This window comes from Botryllus schlosseri, chromosome 8 (genome assembly GCF_051294905.1).
Source record: "Botryllus schlosseri isolate E-star chromosome 8, Bs_hap1, whole genome shotgun sequence".
NCBI lineage: Eukaryota > Metazoa > Chordata > Ascidiacea > Stolidobranchia > Styelidae > Botryllus > Botryllus schlosseri.
In genome coordinates, this window is record NC_137243.1 from 25,293,498 (window position 1) to 25,320,000 (window position 26,503).

Here is a 26,503-nt window from a genome sequence, read left to right on the forward strand (position 1 = left end):
AGTGAAGCATCATGTCTGTTTAGTGCACCTCCGTCAACTGTTTCATCATAGTGTCCTATATGGTGTCGACACAAGCAAATCTCACGGTTCAATGAAATTGTGTCACGTCACAATCTCCATTTGGCTACAGGCAATTTGACGGTTATTTTTGACCGGCTTGCCGAGCAATAAATTTGATGAATGGGGTATCAATCGAAAGCTAACTTTGCACTGATTACGAAAATATAAATTTTATTCCACTCATGGCCCTGGAACCCTCACAATCAGCCCTAAATTATTCATTGTTGAGTAGATTGGCAGTGTGACGCAACAATGCTGTCTGGCGAAACGAGAGAGAAACTCAAGAGGAAGGATGCGGCCGAGCGGCGAGAGTGGGATCAGCTGACGTCGCGGCAATACTATGTGCATTGTGCAATTATAGATAACTAACCTAGCTATACTTAGACGGAAGGATCTCTATAAGTTGAAGGATATTGCAGGAAAATTCGTAGGTCCCAAATACATTCTGTGCAGGGATATCTTGAAACTCCGGGATTGGACACCTCTTTTCAAGGTGCCCTGAAGTAGGCCTATGTTGATGCAACCAAGCAGCTGCAAAAGACTTCGCAAAACATCAAGGACGTGTCTTTTGTACATATTTATTAGGAAATAACACAATAAATAACAATAGGGATGTCAGTTGTCACGGTGACGTCACAGTCAGTTGTCGTGGCGACGTCAATATGACACCATTTAGCATTTTGCAGAAGCCTTCGAAGTCAGTTTGCGGATCTTGCGAAAGTTTTTCTTCGGTGCCTCTTCAAGCATCGGTCTGGCATTCAAACGCTTGAGGTGATTTTTTGCAAAACAATTGAAAGCACTTTGCACAATAAGGATGAAGTTCAAATGGCTAGATTTACATTTGACATGCATGAGGTGACGAAAACGAGATGTAGAAGACACAACATAACGCATTGCATTCAAAAAAACGTTGCGCTGATTCATACAGCACATCAACTTTTTTAACGTGTCTTCATCTGCTGAAACAGCTGAGAAATACTGCACAGCCAATAATGTAATGGCAAAGCAAATTTCAGTTGGTTCAGCAAGTCCTCCACGATCTGCCATGTCAAAAATCGTTTTATATCTCTCAGGAATGCAGCCATTAATATCTGGAACATTATTAATACCGGATATGAGCAAGCCTCTGCAGTCGTCACAACGCCTACGGCGGAAAATTGAGCGACCAATATATCCACTAACAAAGACTACAACAGATGCATCAGTATCGTCCACATCATTTGTGACGACAGTTTTCATGAAGTCAGCAAGCCACTGGAAATCTTCGTGGTTTGCTGATGCATCTTCCTCGCCCGGTTCACAACTGATAATTGCTCTGGACAGTCCATCCCGCTGCAGCAGGCTTAGACACCGAATTTTTTTTTCCGCCAGCAGCAATTGCTTCACAGACATGAAGAAATTACCGCCGTTGCTCTGCCGATACATCCCAAATCGGGCTTCGATTGGGTCGGACATTATTTTCCCGGATAATAAATATTCCACATTCTGAGTTACTTGCAGATGCTCCGTCAACGATAGCACAGCCCCCATTGTCTGAATACAGGCCATGAATGTTTCATTGCTGAGACCAGCACAGCCCGACTTTTGCCAATTCTTGAAAATGTCGATGGCTCTTCTCAAATAGGTAACACCGGGATGATCCTCACCAATTTGCAGTGGCGTGAAAAATGAATTTCTTTTCCGCACGGCTGAAATGAATATTTTGTCGCATCAGATAAAAGTCAAATTGCAGCAAGAAACCTATGTAATGAAAGTTTTACCTTTACTTGGGCTTTTAACAGACATGATATTCCAAATGGTTTGGATGAATTCAACATATTTTGCAGTTTGCGGAAATTCTGGATGTCCTTTCTTTGCGAAGTGCTTTAGTCCCACTACTGTTGAATCACTAAACACACCTGAACAAAAGGGCAGCAATCAGGTCATGATCTTTACCAAGGATTGTTCAAAGTCGAGACGGCGAGCTAACATTGATATGATACTTACTCAAAGCGTGCTGAGGTGAAGTTCGGGCGATGCTGCTGGGATTAAGGGAAACGTTTTTGAGTTGATGTGCAACTTTCAATGTCTCTTGCCTTCTTCCAGAGCATAGAGGGTTTTGATATGAAGGAACTTTGCATGGCATGACACTCCCAGTATATCCTCATTGTCTTTAGTAGGGGGGTGCATCTGCTTCTTATTCACAAAATGGTTGAAGATGTTTTTGAAGTTGTGAGTGAAATCGAAAATCAAAAATAATTTTTCTCGGTGTCGATATGGATGTTCGATGCTATGACGAAGTTTTCCATTACAGAGATCCATGAATAATTTCCTAAAAATAAGTATTAAATGCCTGTTTAACAACTTCAAAAACCAACAAGGATATAAAAACTCACCGGTTACAGACATGGTTGTCTGTTGATATTGCTACCACCCGTAGTATATCGTTGATCTTTTCCATCACTTCATCAAACCATGTTCGCAGCGTCTCAGTGTCAAGTTTGTCAACCGGAATGAGACAAACCACATCCTTGTACTTCCCAAATAGTGATTGCACCATGAATGTTAACACCGTCTTAGCGGGATTGCCACTTTCCGTTAACCCGATGAAAGAACCATTTGTATATTCCACGCGCTGTGCGGTATAAACCTCGTCTATCATTAAGGTTACAATTTTTTCTCGGTCGGATAAAGATTTAGTCCTTTCCTTCAAATGCGCCATATCAAGTTTGCCTAGCGACACTGTCATATCTTCACATAATCTGCGAAGGTGGCGTACTGAAGGCAAAGCAAAAATGTTCAGAAGCTGTGTATAGAGAGCTGGACTTGTAAATTTCCACATGAATGCAGTGGTTAGAAGATCTGTCGAGTATCTCCGGGAATTGCGGGTCACTTGACAGAGTGACAATTGCTCAATAATAAATCTGATCAACATTGGGTTGAAATCTGCACAGTTAGTAGATGACATCTGCACAGTCAGGTACTCCTCCAATAGAGATACAGTAAATTCTATGTGGTTGAAATTACTATCGCCGCTGGACAGTGGACAACGACTTGCATCTGGCAAGAATGTTGTTCAATTCAGATGTCTTCTGAACGTAACTTGCACTCAATAAATCGTCATAATTGGAAGGCGGAACAGGGGCGCCTTTAATGAATGCACGAATCTTCATGTCCTTCGATACTATCACAGAAGCTGTGAGTATGGGCGTCTGATGAATATCTGAATGTAGAGGAGATGTTGACGAAGTTATGAGGTGGATCATGGCCTTTGTGGTAGGTTAGTCAATCGCAGCAGGTTACGGGAAGTCGTATGTTTACTTCATCGTATTCTTTCGAGACGATACCCAGCAGGGAAGAAGCTCTTTCTGAAACTTTTCTTCAAGAGAGTAGGTCATCCACAACATTCTTGCTGAATAAACTCCTCATTGCATTTTCTCTGCGGGAATTCTCGGTGGAAAGGCGAGCAGAGGAGGAGCAGTTCTTACTTCGAGGTCTCGGATTGGGGCTTGTTAGATAATTTGGCAAAGTTGAAAAAATATGAGGCACAGCAGTAGATTTGAGCCGTTGTCTCGATAATGCTACACAACCACGATGTTTCAAGCGCCGAGACTTCTTGTCACTTGAAGTATATTCGAAATCGTCATCCGACAAGTGTAAACGGCAAACTTTTTGTCCAGATGAAGCAACTAGAGCTTTTCTTGGGATTGCTTTAATCCATTTTTTGCGCATGATAGGATCAGATGGAAAGCTATAGCATGAAACAACAGTGCTGTTGCTGCTTTCCGATTCATCTTTTGTCTTTTTATATCCAGATCTGCATCCCGGAACACAACATTTATAGCCCATTTCAATACTGTATCATTTAGCTGGTATAGTATAGTGCTGCAATAAAATGTGCCAATGATAAATAATCTAGCGCGAGTTCAGACGGCAGAAGACTTCCCTGATGCAAACTGCTCTAAAATAGCACGTTGTTTAGACATCTAAACACCACAAACCTACACCTACGTACCGGAAATTGTACAACATACCGGTACATCTAAACTCCACCAAGCTACAAGATCGCGGAAATTGTACACCGCATAAGCACTTCCTTCGCTTCTGACAGCTGATCGCATGTGAATCGGCCGACTTTTGTCCCTATCTACAGCAAACAAAGCTACACTTAGGTCGCGGAAGCGGTACGAAATATGAGCAGCTCCTTCGCTTCTCACGGCTGATCGCAGACTGTCGGCCTACTCCGGGCCGCGTTGTCTGACGTCACGCGCATATTGTCCAATCCCGAGCTTCTAGATATCCCTGATTCTGTGGACCCAGTTCTACCTTTAGAAATCAAGAAAAGGCTGGTAATGTGTGCTCGCTTTTAGCCAAGCGGCTATAGAAAGTATCAACAGCTCCACGCATCTCTGGAGCCCTACGCAACAAGCGGGCCAAGGTAATCGATATCATAATAATCTGATATCCAATGTAGACTACTTAGACGTAGCCTACATATCTCTATCAGCTGAAGGATATTGCGCGAAAATTGGTACGGACCAAATACATTCTGTGGACCCAGTTCTACCCTTACAAATCAAGGAAAGGCTGGTAATGTGTGCTCGCTTTTAGCCAAGCGGCTATAGAAAGTATCAACAGCTCCACGCGTCTCTGGAGCCCTACGCAACTATGCGAGCTAAGGCAGTCGATATCATAATAATGTGACATATCCAATTTAGACGTAGCCTAAATATCTCTATCAGTTGAAGGATAATGCGCGAAAATTGGTAGGGCCCTAGTACATTTTGTGGACCCAGTTCTACCCTTAAAAGTCAAGGAAAGGCTGATAAGGCGTGCTCGCTTGTACCGAAGCAAATAGAAAAAGTATCAACAGCGCAGCGTTTCTCTGCGACGCGATTGCACATAGCTATTGCCGCGACGCCAGCTGATCCCACTCTCACCGCTCGGCCGCATCCTTGCTCTTGAGTTTTTCTCTCGTTTCGCCAGACAGCATTGTTGCGTCACACTGCCAATCTACTCAACAATGAATAATTTGGGGCTGATTGTGGGGGTTCCAGGGCCATGAGTGGAATAGAATTTATATTTTCGTAATCAGTGCAGAGTCAGCTTTCGATTGATACCCGGTTCATCAAATTTATTGCCCGGCAAGCCGGTCAAAGATAACCGTCAAATTGCCTGTAGCCAAATGGAAATTGTGACATGATACAATTTCATTGAACCGTGAGATTTGCTTGTGTCGACACCATATAGGACACTATGGTTTCACGGCGATCAGAGTATAGATTACTAACCTACCATTAGATACGCAGGTCCCGTCGTTACGCACCGGCAAGCAGTTAGACTTGTTGCTGAGCAATCTAAAAGCAGCATATTTGGTGGTGTTATAACTTGCGACCCGAGGGGTGAAATTTAATGAAACTGGTCTTAATTGAGAGCTACTGTCGCACTGATTCGGAGAATACAAATTAAAATCTTGTCGGGGAAAGGGAACCACGTCAAAACATCCCTTGAAATATGAAAATCGGCATTGTTCTGAACAATCGCTTGATGAAATTGCAATTGTTACGTTCATCGTGTTGCGGTGGTGCCATTGTTGGAACAATGCCGATTTTCGGATTTTGAGGACTGTTTTGAGGTGGTTCCATTTCCCCGTCAAGATTTTAATTTGTATTTTTGGAATCAGTGCGGCAGTAGCTCTCGATTGAGAACAGTTTCATTAAATTTCAGCCCTAGGGTCGCGAACTATAACACCACCAATTACGCTGCTTTTAGATTGCTCAACAACAAGTGTAACTGCTTGCCGGAGCGTAACGACGGGACCTGCGTATCTATCCGTAGGTTAGTAATCTATAATAAGAGTATTGATAACTAAGGTAAACCGTAGATGCGACACTCGCGAGCATCACGTGACTTCACGCTCTAATTATACTTTACGGGGCACTGTTGTTGTTTTGCTTGGCGCTTATGCAGCAGGAGGCAGATTTCAGCATTAGGATGGTGATATCTATCCATGGGGTACGTTTAGCGAGTAGCTGCTCCGTATGGTTACTAACCAAGGTTGTTGGATCCATGCTACACAATCTGTGCTAGGAAAACGAGCAATCGAATACAATTTTGAAGCCATTAAATGCGGCTGCCCGAAGCGTGTTTCTCGAGATAGAAGTTCCGAGGTGTCGTATTGAAAGTAATTATACTACTAATGACGTGTTGGTATAATATCAATCAGAATAAGAAACCGCATTTCAGTTGACGCGGGCTCGGCCCCTTCAAATTCTCTAGATACCGTTACGCCGCTTAGCATGGAATCGCGCCTTGTAGTAATAGGAATTATTGTTACTTGACAGAGGATTAATTATTTGAATCTACTTGTAACCGTCGTGACTTGGCCGATGAAGGTGGATTTGATTGAAAGTCACTGCTCACTGACCATGTTATTCAAGATCTGCTGTATAATGTCCAATGACATAGAGGACAGTGATGGCAAAGAAGCAGGTGGTTGCTGGATATGAAATTTATACAAGGGTCACTATCATACCACCTACCAGCTATCTTCATTCAAGAAGTCAGTACTGGAATCACGCTATCCGAATACGACAACCGAACGATTGATGGATTTTGGTACGAATTTTAATCAAAGCTGGCGATCCCACCAAGCATTTCACGCATAGGACTATTTCTATGAAAATTTATCAAGGACTGAGTTTCTTCTCGACAAAATGAAACTAAATGACGATGCTGAGATCCAGTCGAAGAGGATGAAAGATAAGGTTGTGAAATTTGTGTGACATAAGACCTACGTAACATCATTGATGACCCCTCTATTATTGCACAGCTTTGCCAAAGAGACTCTGTGAATGCCTGCATGATGGAGTGACTAGCGTAACTCCATAGTCAGATATCCAAATCACCGCTGGAATTTATCTCAGAAGCACAAAACTCCATAAGATCAGCGCAATGTTGATTTCATCGTTTTAAGCTGTCAGTGAAATGATTTTTCACATTTTACATCATTTAACTGGATGATTTGTTACCGTAAGGCGGCTTCTATTTGCCACATTTTTGACACCCAGTATTTTCAAAACATGCAGTTCAACCAGCGGGATTTGCAGCCCATCTGCATTCAGATGTAGGAGCACCTCTACGTACCAGATTGTCACCTACCCTATCGCATTGAATTTTACAAGATAATAGTTACACACAAATATTTTCACTCTCATACTACAAGATCCTTGTCAACGGGCAAATCTATAGTAATCTGCATCTAATAGTAACCTGGCTCAAGATCTATTGTCCACTCAAGGCCTCTCATTTGTAATTCACTGTCACAACATATATTCGTGAACAGTCGTATGATGGATGTATCCTAGTATTGCGCATGTGTAGGCTTATATCTTCCATGTCATTATTGATGCTGCCTTATTTGTTATGTATTTCGGTTTGATGGAAATATAGACACTCCCTTACTCACTGTGACTTATGACCATTGATTCGGTTCTCTAATCCTTGTTAGGCTCTCCCAGGTGGGACAAATTTGGTAAAATCGCATTTTATTGCTTCCTTCTTCATGATGATATAGAAAATAAATCACCAAATATGGCACATAAAAACAGAAACACATGGACTGTTGGTTATGTCACAGTCAGATATATTTTGGCAGATTCCAACAGGTGGATAGTGACGAAATACCTCTACTTTTTCAAAGTACTCACATAACCTACTGGTAAGACTTACTAGCATGGTTTGACTAGCATGGTTATGATATTTGACTACTTCTAAACTCAGCCTAGAATAACAACTTTTTGCCTTATTGGAAATCGCTACTTTTACTTGCATTGGAAATCGCTACTTTTACTTGCGTTTGAGATGAAATTAACATAATTTCTACTTCAGTATCGGGTTTGTTTGCCTCCAAAATATGAATATTTGGCCAAGCCTTCCTCTTCATAAATGAAATGAAGGAGCCACGTGGTTGGAAATTGCAATGCAGATTTTACAATTTCAAAATCGCGGTGTTCTCGTCCGAGAGGGCCAAGTGCGTTGTTGAAAGTGCCCATGCAATGTACTGAAGACTTTTAGCTCACAACGCACCAACTTTTCCTCCTTAAAGTTTCTTCTTCTTTGACTGGACTCATTAGCTTCATTGTGCCGAGCAAAACGTTTGATAAATTTGATCCTTGATGAACTTTCATAGGAATAGTCCCATGCGTGAAATGCTTTTGCGTTATCACCTGCTTCGACTGAAATTCACATCGACTTCCATCAATCTTCTGCTTGCGGTATTGGGACAGCCTGATTCCATTACAGACTCATTGAATGAAGATAGATGGTAGGCGGTAGTATTGTGGCTATTCTGAGCAATGCACTAGGTTCCAGAGTCTTATCAACCAGTTGCCACTTGCTTCCTTGCCGTCACTCTCCTGTCCTCCATATCATTGTACATTATTCAGCAGATCTTGAATAAGATCAGCAGTGAGTAGTCTCAATCAAATCTGCCTGTTTAGGCCAAGTCGCAACAGTTGCAATTAGATTCAAACAAATAATCGTCTGTCAAGTAATAATAATTCCTATTGTTATTAGATACGGCGTGATTCCATGTTAAGCAACATACCGGTATCTATAGAATTTGAAGGGATCGAGACCGCGTCAACTGAAATGCGGATAGATTATTACACGACGGAGTCATCACTTTCAATGCGACACCTTACACCTAGGAACTTCAATCTTGAGATACTAGAAATCCGCTTCGGGCAGCCTTATTTATTGACTTTAAAATTGTATTCGCTTGCTCCTTTTCCTAGTACCGACTGTGTAGCATGGATCCATTAAGGATCCAATAAGCTCGGTTAGTAACCATACGGAGCAGCTCCTCGCTAAACATGCCCCATGGATAGATATTACCATCCTAATGCTGAAATCTGCTTCTGGCAGCCGTATTTATTGACTTTAAAATTGTATTCGCTTGCTCCTTTTCCTAGTACCGACTGTGTAGCTTGGATCCAATAAGCTCGGTTAGTAACCATACGGAGCAGCTCCTCGCTAAACATACCCCATGGATAGATATTACCATCCTAATGCTGAAATCTGTCTCCGGCTGCATAAGCGCCAAGCAAAACAACAACAGTGCCGTAAAGTATAATTGAAGCGTGACGTTACGTGATGCCCGCGAGTGTCGCATCTACGGTTTACCTGTAGATAACTAACCTACGGATAGATGAGCAAGACGAGAGTCACGGTCGAGTGATGCGACAACGGCAGATTTGTTGTCGCTTCATAGCATGAAACGGGAGCGTAATTGCTAATCCCATAGATGACGACCCGAGCGCTCAAATTAAATAAAGTTGATCTTATTTGAAAGCTACAGTCGCGCTGATTCTGATAATATACATTAAATTTTCATCAAGGCAATGGAACCACCCCGAAATAGCCTTCAAAATATGAAAATCGGCATTGTTCTAAACAATCGCAACCACGCACGGACCGTTGTTATGGTCATTGTGCTGCGCCGTTGCAATTGTTTTAGAACAATGCCGATTTTCATATTTTGAAGGCTATTTCGGGGTGGTTCCATTGCCTTGATGAAAATTTAATGTATATTATGAGAATCAGCGCGACTGTAGCTGTCAAATAAGATCAACTTTATTTAATTTGAGCGCTGGGGTCGTCATCTATGGGATTAGCAATTACGCTCCCGTTTCATGCTATGAAGCGACAACAAATCTGCCGTTGTCGCATCACTCGACCGTGACTCTCGTCTTGCCCATCTATCCGTAGGTTAGTTATCTATAGTTTACCTTAGTTATCTATAATCAGAGATGGTCGGATTCCAAAATTTCGAGATCCGAATCTATCCGGATCCGGCTGGCAATTGGAAATTCAGAGTCCGAAAAGATCCGACTGGCGAATGTCCGGCCGTCACCCCAAATTCAAAATCCGGATCCAGTCCGGCCAGGTAAAAAATCATTGAAATCCTGCTCCGGCTCCTGAACCGGACTGTGGCCATCTCTGATGGCGATGCGGAACTTAATTTACTGCAGCCTGTGATGTGATCGTCGATGTTAGTGGTAGTTAGTTCGGACTGACTGGTTTTCCTCCGTCGGCGTCAAGTGGGTTACACACAAAGAGGCAGAAAAAGAGTGACGTGTGGAAGGATTTCACCATAGTGTCCTATATGGTGTCGACACAAGCAAATCTCACGGTTCAATGAAATTGTATCACATCACTTCCATTTGGCTACAGGCAATTTGACGGTTATCTTTTACCGGCTTGCCGGGCAACAAATTTGATGGATCGGGTATCAATCGAAAGCTGACTCTGCACTGATTACGAAAATATAAATTTTATTCCACTCATGGCCCTGGAACCCCCACAATCAGCCCTAAATTATTCATTGTTGAGTAGATTGGCAGTGTGACGCAACAATGCTGTCTGGCGAAACGAGAGAGAAACTCAAGAGCAAGGATGCGGCCGAGCGGCGAGAGTGAGATCAGCTGACGTCGCGGCAATAGCTATGTGCAATCGCGTCGCAGAGAAACGCTGCGCTGTTGATACTTTTTCTATTTGCTTCGGTACAAACGAGCACGCCTTATCAGCCTTTCCTTGACTTTTAAGGGTAGAACTGGGTCCACAGAATGTATTTAGGGCCCTACCAATTTTCGCGCATTATCCTTCAACTGATAGAGATATTTAGGCTACGTCTAAATTGTCTACATTGGATATGTCAGATTATTATGATATCGATTGCCTTAGCCCGCTTGTTGCGTAGGGCTCCAGAGATGCGTGGCGCTGTTGATACTTTCTATAGGCGCTTCGCTAAAAGCGAGCACACATTACCAGCCTTTCCTTGATTTGTAAAGGTAGAACTGGGTCCACAGAATGTATTTGGTCCCTACCAATTTTCGCGCAATATCCTTCAGCTGATAGAGATATGTAGGCTACGTCTAAGTAGTCTACATTAGATAGGTCAGATTATTATGATATCGATTACTTTAGCCCGCTTGTTGCGTAGGGCTCCAGAGATGCGTGGCGCTGTTGATACTTTCTATAGGCGCTTCGCTGAAAGCGAGCACACATTACCAGCCTTTCCTTGATTTGTAAGGGTAGAACTGGGTCCACAGAATGTATTTGGTCCGTACCAATTTTCGCGCAATATCCTTCAGCTGATAGAGATATGTAGGCTACGTCTAAGTAGTCTACATTGGATATCAGATTATTATGATATCGATTACCTTGGCCCGCTTGTTGCGTAGGGCTCCAGAGATGCGTGGAGCTGTTGATACTTTCTATAGCCTTGATTTCTAAATTTCATTGAACCGTGAGATTTGCTTGTGTCGACACCATATAGGACACTATGATTTCACTATGATGCATGATAATGATGGCCAGTATACTGGGTTTGCGAGATGTCAAAATTGCAATGTTCAGCTAAAGCATCACAAGTATAGACAAGTGGTACGTCGCATCTTCGAAGACATATCGAAGCGTGTAAGAAGAATGGATCGCAGTTGAAGAAAAGCTCCTTTCTTTCTTCCCACAAGAAAGTAAGCGAGAAATCAAAGGAGAAGGTTTGCCGTGGTGTTGTCTCCTTTGTATCCCAAGATATGAGACCACTGAGCTCTGTTGAGGGGAAGGGCCTTAAGCAGATGGCTGATGCCTTGATCGAAATTGGGGCAATGCATGGCAAAGTGAGTGCAGAAGACGTTTTGCCATCCAGATTTACGGTGAAACCTGAAACGTAGGTTGGATGAGGAGGAGGCTTCATCTTTGAAGCGGAAGCTGTCAGAGGAACTAAGAGTTGCTATCATTGGGATTCTTCGACAATGTTTTTGAATAACTACCTCTACCGATATGGATGTTTCGGAGACTGGACAAGATTCTTCGGGTTATCTCGGAGTCTGGGATTGAGCTCCTCGGAGTCGGAGGGACTTTGCATCAGAGACCAAAGTTGTCGGAGGGACTCGTAGTCTCGAAAAGCAGCCTCCGCTCATCACTGTTAGCAACCCGTTCTCATTGGCTAGGGCTAGAACAATCGCATTCATTGTTAAATGTATTGTTGTATTACGCATTCATTGGTAAATGTATTGTTGTATTGTAATAACTGTTGTGATGAGTAACTGATGGGGTATGATTGACCCCACCTTGCCATTCATGTAATGGTATCCCACCTTAGAGGTGGCGGGCTAGGAATATACCGTTCTCCCATAATTGCGATTACAAGTAAGCTTATTTTAGTAAATGAAGGTTAGGTATTATTATTTATTTAATTTCATCTGGCATAAATCTTTCCATATATATAATCTTATTATGCTAATTTACGAACAAATTATGAGCCTACGTGAAGCCTTCAAAATTCTGGACATTTCGGCATATTTTCGAAATTCCTCCCGGACACAGTTTGAGCAGTGAAATTCCGGACGTATGGCATCCCTAAATTAGAAGGAACGGCTGGGCAATATATGTCCGTGATACATATCGCGTACCATATTGCAACACGAATTTTACTCCACATTCTCCAAATATTTCGTTTAAAGCTTTTTACATGATCTTGAACGAAGATCCTTCTTCGTATAAATCGGTCATGTCCTTCCACACATCCACAGCATCACTATTCATTCTTTTCTTTTGACAACATATTAGCACGGCGAGTGAGACACTACAGAACTATTAGCAATGGTTATTTTGGTCTTTAGCAACTCACTATATCCAACATGCAGGATTAGCGGGATGGCTTAGTGATATAATCCACAGCTACAACACCAGTGGGTTTTGGGTTAAATTACGACTGAGGTCGACTCCTAACTAAATTATGGAGGTTTATCTAGGATCCTCCTCGTCATCTCATCCGCTTAAGCGGTGTATTATAAAAGCCTATAGGAGTGGGCCATGCTACAAGTCGGCAGTTACGGAATCAAAAAATAAGGAATATCCTAGGGCCTGATGTAAATGACCATTATAGTCGACATACACCACGAATACAACCGTAAAATATTCTATGGTACACTGGCATCACCTAAATTTGATGAATAATAACTAAACCATCAGTATTTTATTACTAATAAGAAACCTTTACAATATAGTAATATTTGAGAATGTCTGAACATTTCTTCAGCTGCCAGCTAATTTTTAATACAAACATCTGTTCACATATCTGTAAATAGAATTACCGCAATCAACCAGTTGGATGAAAACTGTCTCGCTGTCCCCCGTATAAATGCTAAAATCTCACCGATGGCACGTACGTGGATATCGCCGCTTCAACTGTGTTTCCTCATCATCACTACCCAGTACCCACGCTATCACTCCTAACATACCGAACACACGATACTGCCTTCAAACGTTTTGAACAGCCATAAGCGCAGCACATTTGACCGACTAATCTCCCCGACATCCTCTTGGATGTCGAGCTAATTGCTGTCTTGAGGTCTGAGTTATCACCTGTTTCTGATCCTCTTCCTATACCGTACTCCTTCTTATTCCCACAATTCTCTGATGTTATTATCTATTAGCTATAGAAATGACTGGTTCAGTATGAACGCTATATCAAAGATAGACGGCTGACTAACAGATCACTAATTGTAACTAAGTTTTATGAGACAACACCGCTGAAGACAACATTTGGAATAGCAGATGTGCACCGCTTGGCTCAAACTCATCACTGATGATACTTGCAAAGTCACTACTACGTCTAATTCTCAAAACCAGTTATGAGCCTATCATTTGAGTGCTTGACTAAATCTACCAAGGACCTCTGCTAGTATAAATCACTACATACCTCTAAAACCTCTTATGTAAGATTCAGCGAATAATGTGTTTCCTTTGTCTTTGTTACTTCCACTACCCCTCGACTTACTGGCAATACTGTCTACGTCGGCAAGATGACTCTGGTAGACCCGTCAACAGCTCAGAAAATACAAGCTCCATACTCTAGATTACAGTGGAAATTATTCCATAGGGATATAAGAAGACAATGTTTGCAGCAGTTCAGTTATAGCAAAAATACAGTCATACTCATACAGTCCAACGCTACGGCTTCTCAAACAGCTATAATGAAGTAGGGTATGGATTTCGGTAGCAATGACATGAAATCACGGATCAGTAGTATTGCAATAACCAACAACTCATGCATTCGCAGTAACGAGTCGCCATGAAGGAAAAACAACGATACTATTTATGCACACGATGCTAGCCTTATATGTAGGCAAAATTACGACCGCCATCCCTCCACAAATGGCGCTAAAGCGGCGAGAATCGACCATTTTCCTCCAAGTCTGAATTATCGGAATTGTCCGGCAACAAGTCATTCCGAAAATAAATGAAAATATGGTCACTGATCAGGCTCCGTACTTGACGAACAATCACCCTCAACACCTAAAATCTACATCGTTCAGAACGATCGGTTGACCGTAAAACAATGGATATAACAATGAACCGTTCCGGCTCTCCGATTGTTCGGACAATGCCGATAATTCACTTTGAGGGCGACTTCTGGGTGGTTCAGTGCCTGATCATATTTTGATTTACATTTTCGGAGAGGTTGCGACAGTAGCTTTCGATCAAGACCAGATTCAGTAAATTCTGCGCTCTGGAAGATAACTTTTATATTTCCAGAAATCCTACAGTCTCTACCGCAAAAGCGGTCGTTGCCATTCCATGTTAACATTCGATAATTAAACCTAAGCCATTCAACCCATTTGCTTTTATGGTGCTGTGTAGATACGTCTTTATCTGGCGTAAGGTCGGAAATGACCGTTCCGCAGAAGCAGTCGTCAGTGGTAGTGTCGACAAGATCTTGCAATACATGAATACAATAAACGAATCACTACAAACAAACGGCTGATTCGATCCATTGTTTCGATAGAGAAATAGCCGCTCGAAGCCTACTTGTAGCAATCGTCTGACATTAGGAAATCGTGCTCCGAAAACTGCGTTGCATGTAGAGAACGCCGTCGCACTTCGCAGGCAAAGATATGATGTAAATGTATTCAACAAAAATAAATAAAAATGATAATAAATATTAAAATGTCCCAATAAATGACTTCCACATACATATAGCATACAGCCAGGCCACAACAAATTTTAGCAATATTCAAGTGGTTCAAGGTGCCAGGCACCCTCCGCATAAGCGAGCTCAGCTCATCTACTTGTCGCACAGAAATTGCATTGCCATGGTATAGCCTCATTTCCCTGTACTTCTTTCGGAATGATCATTGGAGAACGTCCACACACACACCTCTTGGGAGTTTGCTATAAAATAATTTGATAATGTCACCCAATGATTATTGTTGATGTTGATAATTTGGACAGATTTTGAACTCGGTGCATACGATCCATCACAATCCATTGTGTAGATGCTGCAGTTGGAAAAGCCATCCACGCTTATAAATTTTCTTGAATTCATCCACATCAGATGATCAATTATATCTCCATTTAGCCATGCATCCGCTGAATCCAGAATCTGTTTGCATGCGACGGAGACTTCGGTCAAACGGGGAGCGAGAATTTTTTTTACTTCGAAACGGCTATTGAGAGGCACTGGATCTGACGTGAATACATCCGCTTTATCCGACTTTGAATGAGGTTGGGAGATATTTTCCGACGGAAATATTCGGTGGATTGCGGCTTCTTCGTTTTTTCCATATGTCTACCTCCTCCGCATTGCTCTCTGATTGAATTCTGTGATCTTTTGAATTTTGTTTGTTTCGTGAAGGTGCCACGTAATCGTGAAATTCACGAATCAGACCAAGGCGAAGTATCGATAAATAAATTATCCAACCTTGAAACTCTACCACCCTTTAACCTTGTGTTTTTCAAATATTGGTTAGATTTTTCCATGATCCCGTTTGTACGGCAATTGCTAGCCAAATTTTGAAATTCATGAATAAATTTGAATTTCATTGACTGTTATGTCGAGCGTATCGGGCCCGTTGGACACCTTGCGCCACTTGGATATCGCTGAAAATTAGTGTGCTGCTAAGCGTAAACTGTAGGCTATACGTATTCGAAAGCCATTACCTGACACAGGTTATAGCAAGGGTTCTCAACTTCCCTTGTATAACGGGCCGCATTTTAACAGCAAAAGACGCTGACGCTGCGGGCCGCAGAACAATATTGCCATGTATTTGTGGGCTACTATTAAATTTAGGCTACTGTAGCCTATTTACCAATCGTATACGGGCATTTAGTACATTTCTATGCATTATAAAGTATAAATGGACAGCGTTCGTAAGTTTGCAGCTGCTGCTTGTTGTGAGAATATGATCTTATACATAGGCGCAAGTAAATCTTTTCATGAAGCGTGCATTGCATACGTTGCCAAGTCAGCATAAGTAACTTCAAACCCTACCACCAGAGAACCGAACTCTCTGTTTCAATGCGTGAGTGAGCAAGTATAAATTACGATAACTTTTGCGTTACAGAGGCCATTATTACATTGAGCTCTGAGTGATATGAGAAGAAGTCTAGCGTTCGGGGCCATTTCTGAGCAAACCAATCAACCCTTTTCATTTCCTTCCATGCCTGGGGCCCTGCACCAATAGTTACTGAAGCCATCTTTGTCAAGTTGATATTTTTCGCTGGTCTTCTCCCCACGTTTGACCAGCCAGCATTTCCTCTCCATATATGTCCACTCCGCATAACTAATTATCTGGATGAATTTTATCAAAGTCGGTGGATTCCTCCGAGACTGAGTTAAAGTAGGCTAGTCTACGCGGCAACGTTTTTCAGAACATGCGATAAAAGATCGACTGGCATTGATGTTACTATTGTTTGGTCAAGATTGAATCGGACGACTGTATCTTAGAAATTCGTCAGGTGATGTTGTCCTTGCTGCTAAGTTCCGGAAACAGCAAATATTCGCACATAATCTCAAGGTTTTATTGAAATCACACCTTCTATAGGAGATTTCTTGGGTTTACCCATATTCCAAGCAATTTTGAACGATGCGTCTGTAACATATAGTCGGCAATCTTAACAACTGTTCGCAGTGAGTCAAACACTCTTTAAAAGTGTAGTCCTACTACATTACGGGATTGTCTTGAATCCGAGTCCAGCCTAATACCGATTCAAAACAATAACAGTCTGAAGTCAAGCATATCAAGAAACGAGACACGCCCTCCTTTTTGACAGGGAAAAATTTCGTTCCCCCTATCGTTATATAACAAAATGCAACCAGAACGCTAGCAATAAAAATGGCTAGTTTGATGGCATGGAAGGTTATGGATGTTGATGAGAGAATTCTCATATATTAAACCGGACTATACACAGAGAAATAACTATGAATCAGAGATAAATTGCGCGCAGCGCGAACATTTTTTTTTCAGTTGACCACAGTTTCGTGCCCCCCTTCAGATGCTTTCACGTCCCATGGGGGCGCGAGTCCCAGTTTGAGAACCACTGCATTCAAGAATGCGTAATCAAACGAAACAGAGACGGTGCGACAAAAGTGATAAGTATCTAAATTAATTTGTAACAATACTGTGTCATTAGTACTTGCGTTTATAATGAACGATGTCGCGGGTCGCAAAATAAACGTCTGCGGGCCGCATGCGGCCCGCGGGTTGAGAACCCCTGGGTTATAGTTTAAAAAATTTTGAATATTTTTCGTGAATTTCAGTGACTGTTTAGTCGAGCGTATCGGGCCCGTTGGACATCTTGCGCCACTTTTGGAGATAGTTGACGATTTGCGCGGTGTTAGATCTGCCTGCAAACTATATACATGTGTGAACGCCGTTCATCGCCACAGTCTTTAGTTTGGAAAAGCTGGATTCGATTTCAAGTCAATTCGATTTCAAGTTTAGTGACTGTTTTGTTTAGTTTAGCTTATCGTATAGTTTTGAGACATTTCTTCAAGACGAGTAGAGTAGCACACACTTCTTCAAATTTAAGCTACATGTAGGACTGTCTTATAACATTCTAAAACAACTGCTTGATCGAAAAAGAGACATCAAGATCTTGAGGTACGGCGTTTCGCGTGTCTGAGCACTTTATGTTCTGTCAAATCCATTTTTCATGTGCTAGACTGCATTATGCGATGTTTTCGTCAAGCCCCGTCACGGCCGCATTTCGACTACTGATGTAGTCTACGGCCGCATTCCAGAGCATAGTCGTAATGAACTAGCTGGACGCCAAATACCCATGTTAAAGTGGCTGTGGCCATTTCCGATGAGCTCCGGGCTAAGCTATTCAATCATATAGGCTTACTATACGCATCAAAGTAGCCAGTGGTGACTGCTGCGTGGTCACGTTACGGACCGCCGATAGTCGAGCGAAGCGCGAAAAAATTTTCTGTTTTAGTGATGAATTTCGTCATTAATATTAGTAGTTTTATATATTACTATCAAACGGTTATCCTTTTTTAGCCCATGTGATCAGATTCACTGGTAAAGTTGATGGAGGGGGTGTTTTCTAAAATTTATGACAAGTTATAAATGATATACGTCTTCGGGTGAGCCAATTATTATTAGCCACTTTGTTGCATGCCGTTATTTCTTGACCTCCCATCAGGATTGTCGGTATAGTAAGGAGCACATTATTCCGAGTGTGTATTTCAATATAGGGCTCATCATTTCCCTCGGCTGTTAGAATCGATACTGTGGGCGCTGATTGAAAAAGGCACTAGAATCGATACTGTGGGCGCTGATTGAAAAAGGCACTAACTATATATTAAAATCCAAAAATTAAGTCACATTGAATCGCGCGCAGCGCGAATGAAATTTCAAGTTCAGTTAAAATCTCTCAAGAAATCGGGAGTCAATTCGTAAATTCAAATTGCATGTCGACGGCCGCCAACACATACTAATTGAATTACGTGTCCACGGCCGCACAAATTTCCTTCTACGGTCGCAAGTTGGCCACCCCTGGTATAGTGGGTGGCTTTTTTCGCTGTGTAGTGTGCTTATAGCTGCCGTAAAAGTCAGAAGAACTCCAGAGTCGATATCCCAGAAGTGATAGAAAGCGTCGATATTTTAGGTTCCCAACAAAAAGTTCCTGATGAGAAACGTATACAGCACTCATACAGCACTAATAAATCAAATAGTATTTCGTTACTGTGAAGTCACCTCTCCTTGAAAAATTTATTCAGTGGTTTCATTAGCAACGCCAGTGGAAGAAATTGAGAAGAGGTTGATTAGAGCCAGAATAAGGGCCATATCGAAATGAAAACTTTGATGAGGTCATCCGTTCTCTTGAGAAGAAAAAATTGATGGACGATTTGTTCCAACTGTGTGTGCGTGCCCCCTCTTCACATCGCCTAAGCCCGGATGGGTGTCTAATTTCAAAGGCTGTTTCAAAGTCATTTCGAAACCTTCCTGTCTTTTCCCATTCTATCGCCGTCTTGTTGTGCTTTGAATTGATGAAAATTCAATAACAAAATAAAATGGAACAGAACTGGTTTACTGAATATTTATTTGTAAACAATCAATGATGGAGTACCTAGAAAACGTATAGGTATATTCGAACATTCATTCAGTTCAATTCTGGTGCATTTTCTGGTAACAAAATGGCGATAACAAAAATAATAGAACCATTGCGGTTTTGGTAACAATTCACTGTGCCAGAACTCCTCATAAAATGGAGCTAGGTTAATGAGTGTTTCCGCATCTCCGTCACAAGGCCAATACACCAGGAAATAGAAGCCTTTACGTGCGTTAAGAGCCATTTGGCAGTAATATGGATGGTTTTTATTGATTTGAATTACACCACCCTCGCCACACACCAAGAACCGAAAATTAGGTCCAGGTTTAGGGGATTCTCCTCGTCCAGTATATGGGCATTTGACTTCTACTGTAACTTCAGACCCTACTAGACTGGGAGGGTTACCATATTTTTGTGAAGCAAATGCTGGACACTGTTTAGCGCCCACTAGCGGAAATGAGGTGTAGCACATTATCTGCCAATATGACGTCACACTAGCCAAGCATTGCCCATCGACTGTATAATTATAGAAATTAAACATGGAACGGAAACGACCGATTTTGCAGCTTCGTTCGGCTTCGCCGAGGCTGGAGTGGGGAACTGTTTTGCGTAAGCGACTTTAGGACTTCTGGAAATCCAAAAGATATCTTCCCGAGCGCATAAATTATTGAATCTGGTCTTGATCGAAAGCTACTGTTACACCGATTCCGAAAATATAAATTAAAATAATGATCAGGCACTGATCCGCCTAGAATCCGTCCTCCAAGTCTGAAATATCGGCATTGTTCGAACAATCGGGTCTACAATAGATTTCTTCACGGGCCGGATGAAATCGTCTGGTGGGCTGTGTCTAGCCTGTCGGGATTGTGTTTGACAGCCCTGCTCTACTGTTTGGTCGGTGTGGCTATATCTGGTTATGTTTTTAATCAGGTCCTAAACAACATTTTTCTGTCCCATCCGCCCAAAAAAGTACTGATCTAGTGCCCACCATAGGGTAGTCGATATAACTTGTTAGGCACTTGGTATATGCATATGCATTTGGTTGTTAAACGCATTTGGTTGTTAAACGCATTTGGTTGTTAAATTTTATGTATGAATTCTGTCAATAATATTGATTATTCCATGTATTAGGCTACTATAAAATGCACCAGCAGGTTTCGCGGGTGATTTCCAACTATTTATGGTCGCGGCTTTATTTCCAACTTGAAAATGTTCCGTGGCAATAAAGCTCATAGATATAATAAGCTGATTACTAGAAAAAATCAGCTTGCCCAAACTTACTCGCGGCCTAGGAAGCTGATTACGCCCAACATCATCGCGATTCCCAGATAAGGGCAAATGACCCCAAGATTTGGAACCACTGTCTGTGACTGAAGCATCCAATCGGTCTTAACCACCTCTAGCAATACACCGTTAGCTTATAATTGAAATTACAATCAAACTTAGTTCAGTAAATGATGGTTATTTATATTTATTTTGATAGCATTTTCGGTGACGGTGGTACCTGATGCCCATACGTTGTATTAACTCGCTCCCGGCGCGAAGGAGAATTTTGAATAGCATAATTTATGTTGATGTATGGAAAACTTTTGAGCCTGCTTCAAACCTTCAAAATTCCGGACATTTAGGCATATTTTAGAAATTCCTCCCGGACGCAGATATTTCAGTGAAATTCCGGACGTATGCAAACCCTATACTAGACCATCAGGAGTTGCACCAAGGTAGGGAAAGCTGGGGTGAACATGAAGCCCCGACTTCACAACAGTCAATCCAGTTTTCTTTTGAAATAGCTTCAAGGCGATTGGTTCATATGGTTTACCATGTACCACTGACGTTACATTCAATTCATTACTTATAAACATTGCGCTGCAAATAGAATCCCATCTGTTCTTGCTCTGAGCATGGTAGATTGATCCCAAATGGCTTGCCGTCACCCGTCACTTGCGTTCCAAGTGCCATAGCACAGTGGTTCTCAACCGCCGGTCCGCGACGACATTCCTGCCGGTCCGCAAGGAATATTACAATTTTATACTTTAATTTCAAGATGCAATGTTGAAGGCTTGTCCTTTGATAAAATAAATAAAACATCTAATTTTAAACTGATTCAAAACTTCGTGAGGTAACATGGCTAGAAACATGTTCGATTTGACTTATTACAAGACGTTTCATTTGACGACATGCGAGCGCCAAATACAGAACAGACACGAGCTCACTCATCGCTAAGCAGCGCAGTTTGATCATTGGTTTTCGATTCATTTATTTTGTGCAGGACCGTAACTGGGGCACCCCAAACCGCCCTATTGGAGAGGGGCCGAGCTTGAAAAGGGCCCAAAATTATTTCGCAAATGAATATAAATCATAGCGTTTTATTTGAAACTTTTTCCAACATTTTTCAATTTCTCTTCGGGCTTTGCACGATTTAGTGTACCTAAATGTCTAGCTTATTAGGTGCCCTTCTCCGAGAAATAGGCTACGCATGATTTATAGCAGGGGCGGGCAACCTACGGCCCGCGAAGGGATTTTGTCCGGCCTGCGGACAGTTTTCCGTCTTGCATGATAATGTGGCCCGCGGCCCCAGTCTGCCGAGACTCTCCACTACTTGCTTACTACGTCAAATTTTAGTGACTGTATGTTATTATATACGTGTATGGGCGGAAGCTCGTCGAAGCGAGAAGGCTTGCATTATCGGCATTTACGATGCACTCAACCCCAATGTCGTCTGTGGTAATCATGATTTTTGTCGACTACAATGGTCATTCACACCAGGCTGATATTTCTTATTTTTGATTCCATAACCGCCGACTTGTAGCACGGTACACTTCTAAGCTTTTCACACCGCATATGCCAGGGGTCGCCAACTCAAAACGGGTCGCAGGCCACCTTTCAAATTTCGTAGAGGACGCGAGCCACATGAATTCAATGTCGAGATTAATTAGGCCACACAGTTGAACAACGACGCTATCCCGTCACCTATTCAACCCTAATGAATTGATATCTAGGTAAATTAGGGTTACCGGGCTTATTGAACGCCTTGAAATCTTAATTAGGGATTGCACCATGTGTTGATTGATCAGATAGAAGCAGACATGACGGCGCCTGTATGACAATGTTATTCTCAAATAAACATTTGTCTTCGCCATCAGGGGCGGGAATTGGCTTTGAAGTGACATTGCTGTCGTTAAAATACATTTATTAAATACGATTTACTCCTAGTATAGGTGGATAAATGGGCGAATAATGTACCGATTCAGCAATCCGGCCCGCGAAGTACTCAATTTTCCTAAATCCGCCCGCCGACTGGAGAAGTTGCCCGCCCCTGATTTATAGGCATTTCGGCGTCAGCCATTGCCGCACCACGACGTATCCACACATAATGAAGTTTAGGTAAACATATGGGACTCATTTTTTTATTTAAATTTGGGCCTAAAATTCGACCGCGAGAAAAACGCTTCAGTCGTGAATGATCGAAAATTGTCGCGATAAGCTACGTAAACTTTCCGCCTACGCTGAGTAGAATGTATGTGATCACAAGTACAGGTGAAAACATCCACCCAAGTGTAGGTAGGGTCTTGGGGCGAAGCCCCCGAAAGTTTGGCTTATCGCCCTGTGTTGGCCCCAAGATCAACGTTTTTTGGGGTGGGCTGACGAAGTGCTTTTACGGCCCGGATTTGCGGATGGCCAGTATAGCTCCTGTAATAAGCTTTTGGCACTGGCGTCTCTCCTGCAAGCTCTTTCATTGAAAGCACATGAGGCTGCCTCTATTGAAGTTTTATCAGCTTCATTGTAATTCAAACGCATGATTTATATATGTTGTAAGACCTCACAGCAGCAAATGTATATTACACAATTTTCCATACCACACAACACTCATGGGTCAACTGATTTACTGCAGGGGAAGCAGGATATTATGTTGGTGAACTGATACTTTGCAGGCAACTTCCAGGACTAGTAGGCATCCATACCTGTTCTTCATAAACGGAACCATCCTCTCCGATAACTTTCTGTTTCTAATTGATGCATCCTTTGGGATCAAATAACTGTCATCCTTACGCAGCGAGGAATATAACAACAGCCAACAGCCATATCTGATGCTCCGAATTTTGATGTGGAATACACCATAATGCCACTGAGATATCCTCAAATTCGAAAACTCAGTTTATTATTTCAACTCAAGACGCAGATGCACAATATACAGTACCCAAGATACAAAAAAATGCAATCTTAGCGCTGGCGGCCACACCTCAAAATTCATATAACCGGTATTATCCGAAAGCTATTGTTATACTGATTCCGAATATATTATTTTTTATCTGGTTCCGGGCTCTAAAACCCCCCAGAAATCGAACTCAAAGATGAAAATTCCCATTGTTTTAGACCAGTGGTTCCCAACGTGGGCGATATCGCCCCCAGGGGGCGATTTGGCGGTCTAGGGTTAAGAAAATAACGAAGGGGGCGAAAATGGACAAAGGGGACGACAGGTGACGAAAATAGTGAAGGGGCGATGGCGCGTTAAAACGGGGAAATTGGAGCCAAATCGGAGAAATGACCTTTTTTTAGTCAACCAGCCGGTGATTACAGCTTGTATGCTCTTTATTCGGTTCACAAAATTTTTTTTGGTGGGGGCGATGATCGGTGTGGAGCTTGAAAAGGGAGCGATGAGCCTGGGAACCACTGTTTTAGACATTCGAAAATCTCCTAAACAATGCGCGATAGACTCCGCGAGCCCATTGTGTCGCCACAAATAGTCCACTCGGACTTACGAAGTGTTCCCTGTGTACTTGGCATAATCCAAACCGCTACGCATGCTGTTGATTGTGTCGGCATTTAAATTTACGTGTCCAGTACCCCAATTCATGTTGAAATACAAGCCGATTTTTACTGAAGTTATTTCGCTCACTCAGATTCGGGAAAAGGTTGCGACGTCGTGAGTTTAACCTGTAATTTTCAATAGCAACTTGCTGAATTGAACCCGATGCGTTCGTGGTTTTATGCTGCTTGGTAAACTGCTTTTCCGTTTACTATTCAAATAGTATTTCTGCTTCTACGATGCATTCAATTTGATTTCGCTACGCTTGTTGTAGGCCGTCTCGGCGTTTAAACTTAGCATCTGATCAGCCCTCACAAGTCGACCATTAGCCGTGACTCTTATGACATGTCATCATCAATATCATACCCGCAGACCCCTTTCAATGAATACTTATATACTCACTGTAATTCACAGAAGATTTGTATTTTGCGAACATAGGATACTTCATAGGATATTGCAAAGACTGAACATGCTGTGATGCACTGACCAGCTACCGCCGTTCCCAGTAATATTTGACGTATTCGACATCGTTTCCTTACAGCGCGTTCAGCAAGCGGCGGAGGAACCTGAACAAGTGCGTTCAGCAAGCGACGGAGGAACCTGAACAGTAGAACAGTATTTAGCCGGCAATCCGACAGTCGTCGAGCACATATAGGAACAGCCTGTCGTCTTATACCTATACTTTTTCGCTGCACTCAAATATATTTCGCCGCTCAACAGTACATTAGGCAACACCGAAAGCAGCCACACCATATCAACTGATAATAACCAATTCTCCTTTTATAAACTACAAGTACTTTTGTGAGCTTTGAGGCTCTAGTTCCACGTGCTACTTCCATTTCTAGTTCCAAGTGCTACTTCCATTTCTAGTTCCAAGCAGAGATGGAAGCGGGCCGGGTGAGCCGGACCCGAACCCGGCCCGAACCCGACAAGTTCAGCCCGAACCCGGCCCGAACCGGACGGTCGAGTTTTGAGCCCGTTTCGGCCCGAAACCAAGTTCAAATAGCAATTTTCAACTGTTGCGAGCAAATAAGCTGATATACGATTCAAATTTCGAGCTTTTCAACGCTTTCAATGCTCTCACTTTGTTTTCTTTCGATAGCAATCTTGCATATGGCAAGAGAACTTAATATATCTGAATGAGAATACGCTGCAAACAGCCCCACTGTTAACTTAGTTCCACCATCCTTTTTGCAAAATGTGAACTGTATTAAATGGTTCAATATTAAACTAAATTAAAGAAATGAAATTGGCCAAGATCAGAAAAAATAGTGTGTTCAAAATACAAGTCAACTGTCATCCATACAAAGGGCGTTGCATTCACACGTTATACGAAGAATTGATTATTTCAATAGCCTCAACAGTTACTGGATACAGTCGGGTTCGTCTCTCAATTTGTAAATGGGTAATGTATTGCATCTTATCAATTCGTTCTCAATCAATTCTCTATTCTCTATTTTGGCTGGTGACTATCAACGTAGTTTACCAGTTCTACGTATATGTGAGCGATACAGCGCCTTCTTGCGTGTATATTCAACTCTATATCCGTTTAGCGGTTCAGAATCAGGGACCACTCAATATGTATTTCAGACAGCTAGCAAAATGCAATGATGCAATCATGCCTCATACTTCGAAATGGCAACTTGACTTGAATTGTGACTTGACTCGTGACTTGACTTGACTTGACTCGACTTGACTCGAGTCACCTCCAAAAATCGAGTGACTTGACTTGACTCGAGTCAGCTTTGAAAATCGATTGACTTGACTTGACTCGAGTCAAAATGCGCAGTGACTCGAAATGACTCGTGACTCGAAGGTAAGTGACTTGATCCCAACACTGCTATATAACAATACTACCGCTGTCACATAGCCTAATACAATATAAGTTAGTTTCCGTATAGACCTAAAGCAATTCACCATGGACGACAAAATCACTATGGCGCATCTAAAAGCTTTCTTTAATAAATATTAACACCGCCGTAACACATCTATCGATCAATTCTGCTGTGCCACAACGGAAGCCGTCGTCTCATCACCTGCTTCTAGCTGTTCAGTTCAGCAATCAGCATGCCTCATCGAAATTAAAACTAAATTGGTACTAATCCAGGCTCCAGCATGGTAATCCATCCATCCGTAAGTCATGTTTTCGTCACAATGTGGCCTGATTGCCTGAACAATGATCAATGTCTGGCGTATTTGGGACACTTGTTTACTATTTAGCTGACATTGTTTCATTATTCAATCATAGTC

General features: G+C 42.2%; 1 protein-coding gene and 1 long non-coding RNA gene across 2 annotated transcripts; both read right to left on the reverse strand.

Annotated features, from left to right (window-relative positions):
- Positions 1 to 622: 622 nt before the first annotated feature.
- On the reverse strand, positions 623 to 2,124 carry LOC145445513 (uncharacterized). Its single transcript, XM_080323700.1, has 3 exons — positions 2,047 to 2,124; positions 1,821 to 1,958; positions 623 to 1,748 (listed from the first exon to the last, which is right to left on the reverse strand). Exons 2-3 carry the CDS (start codon positions 1,843 to 1,845, stop codon positions 733 to 735), a joined length of 1,041 nt encoding a protein of 346 aa, XP_080179826.1. The 5' UTR covers positions 1,846 to 1,958; positions 2,047 to 2,124; the 3' UTR covers positions 623 to 732.
- Positions 2,125 to 24,651: 22,527 nt separating this feature from the next.
- Positions 24,652 to 25,124, reverse strand: LOC145444381 (uncharacterized). The gene is made up of 2 exons (XR_013916664.1): positions 24,854 to 25,124; positions 24,652 to 24,819 (listed from the first exon to the last, which is right to left on the reverse strand). It is a non-coding gene; the product is annotated as an uncharacterized LOC145444381 (long non-coding RNA).
- Between the last annotated feature and the right edge of the window lie 1,379 nt (positions 25,125 to 26,503).

Excerpts from the sequence above, each read along its gene's own strand:
- LOC145445513 (XM_080323700.1), bottom strand. The coding sequence starts at position 1,845 with ATGTCTGTTAAAAGCCCAAGTAAAG. Across the intron at positions 1,749-1,820 it reads TGTTAAAAGCCCAAGTAAAG|CCGTGCGGAAAAGAAATTCA; the intron begins GTAAAACTTTCA and ends TATTCATTTCAG.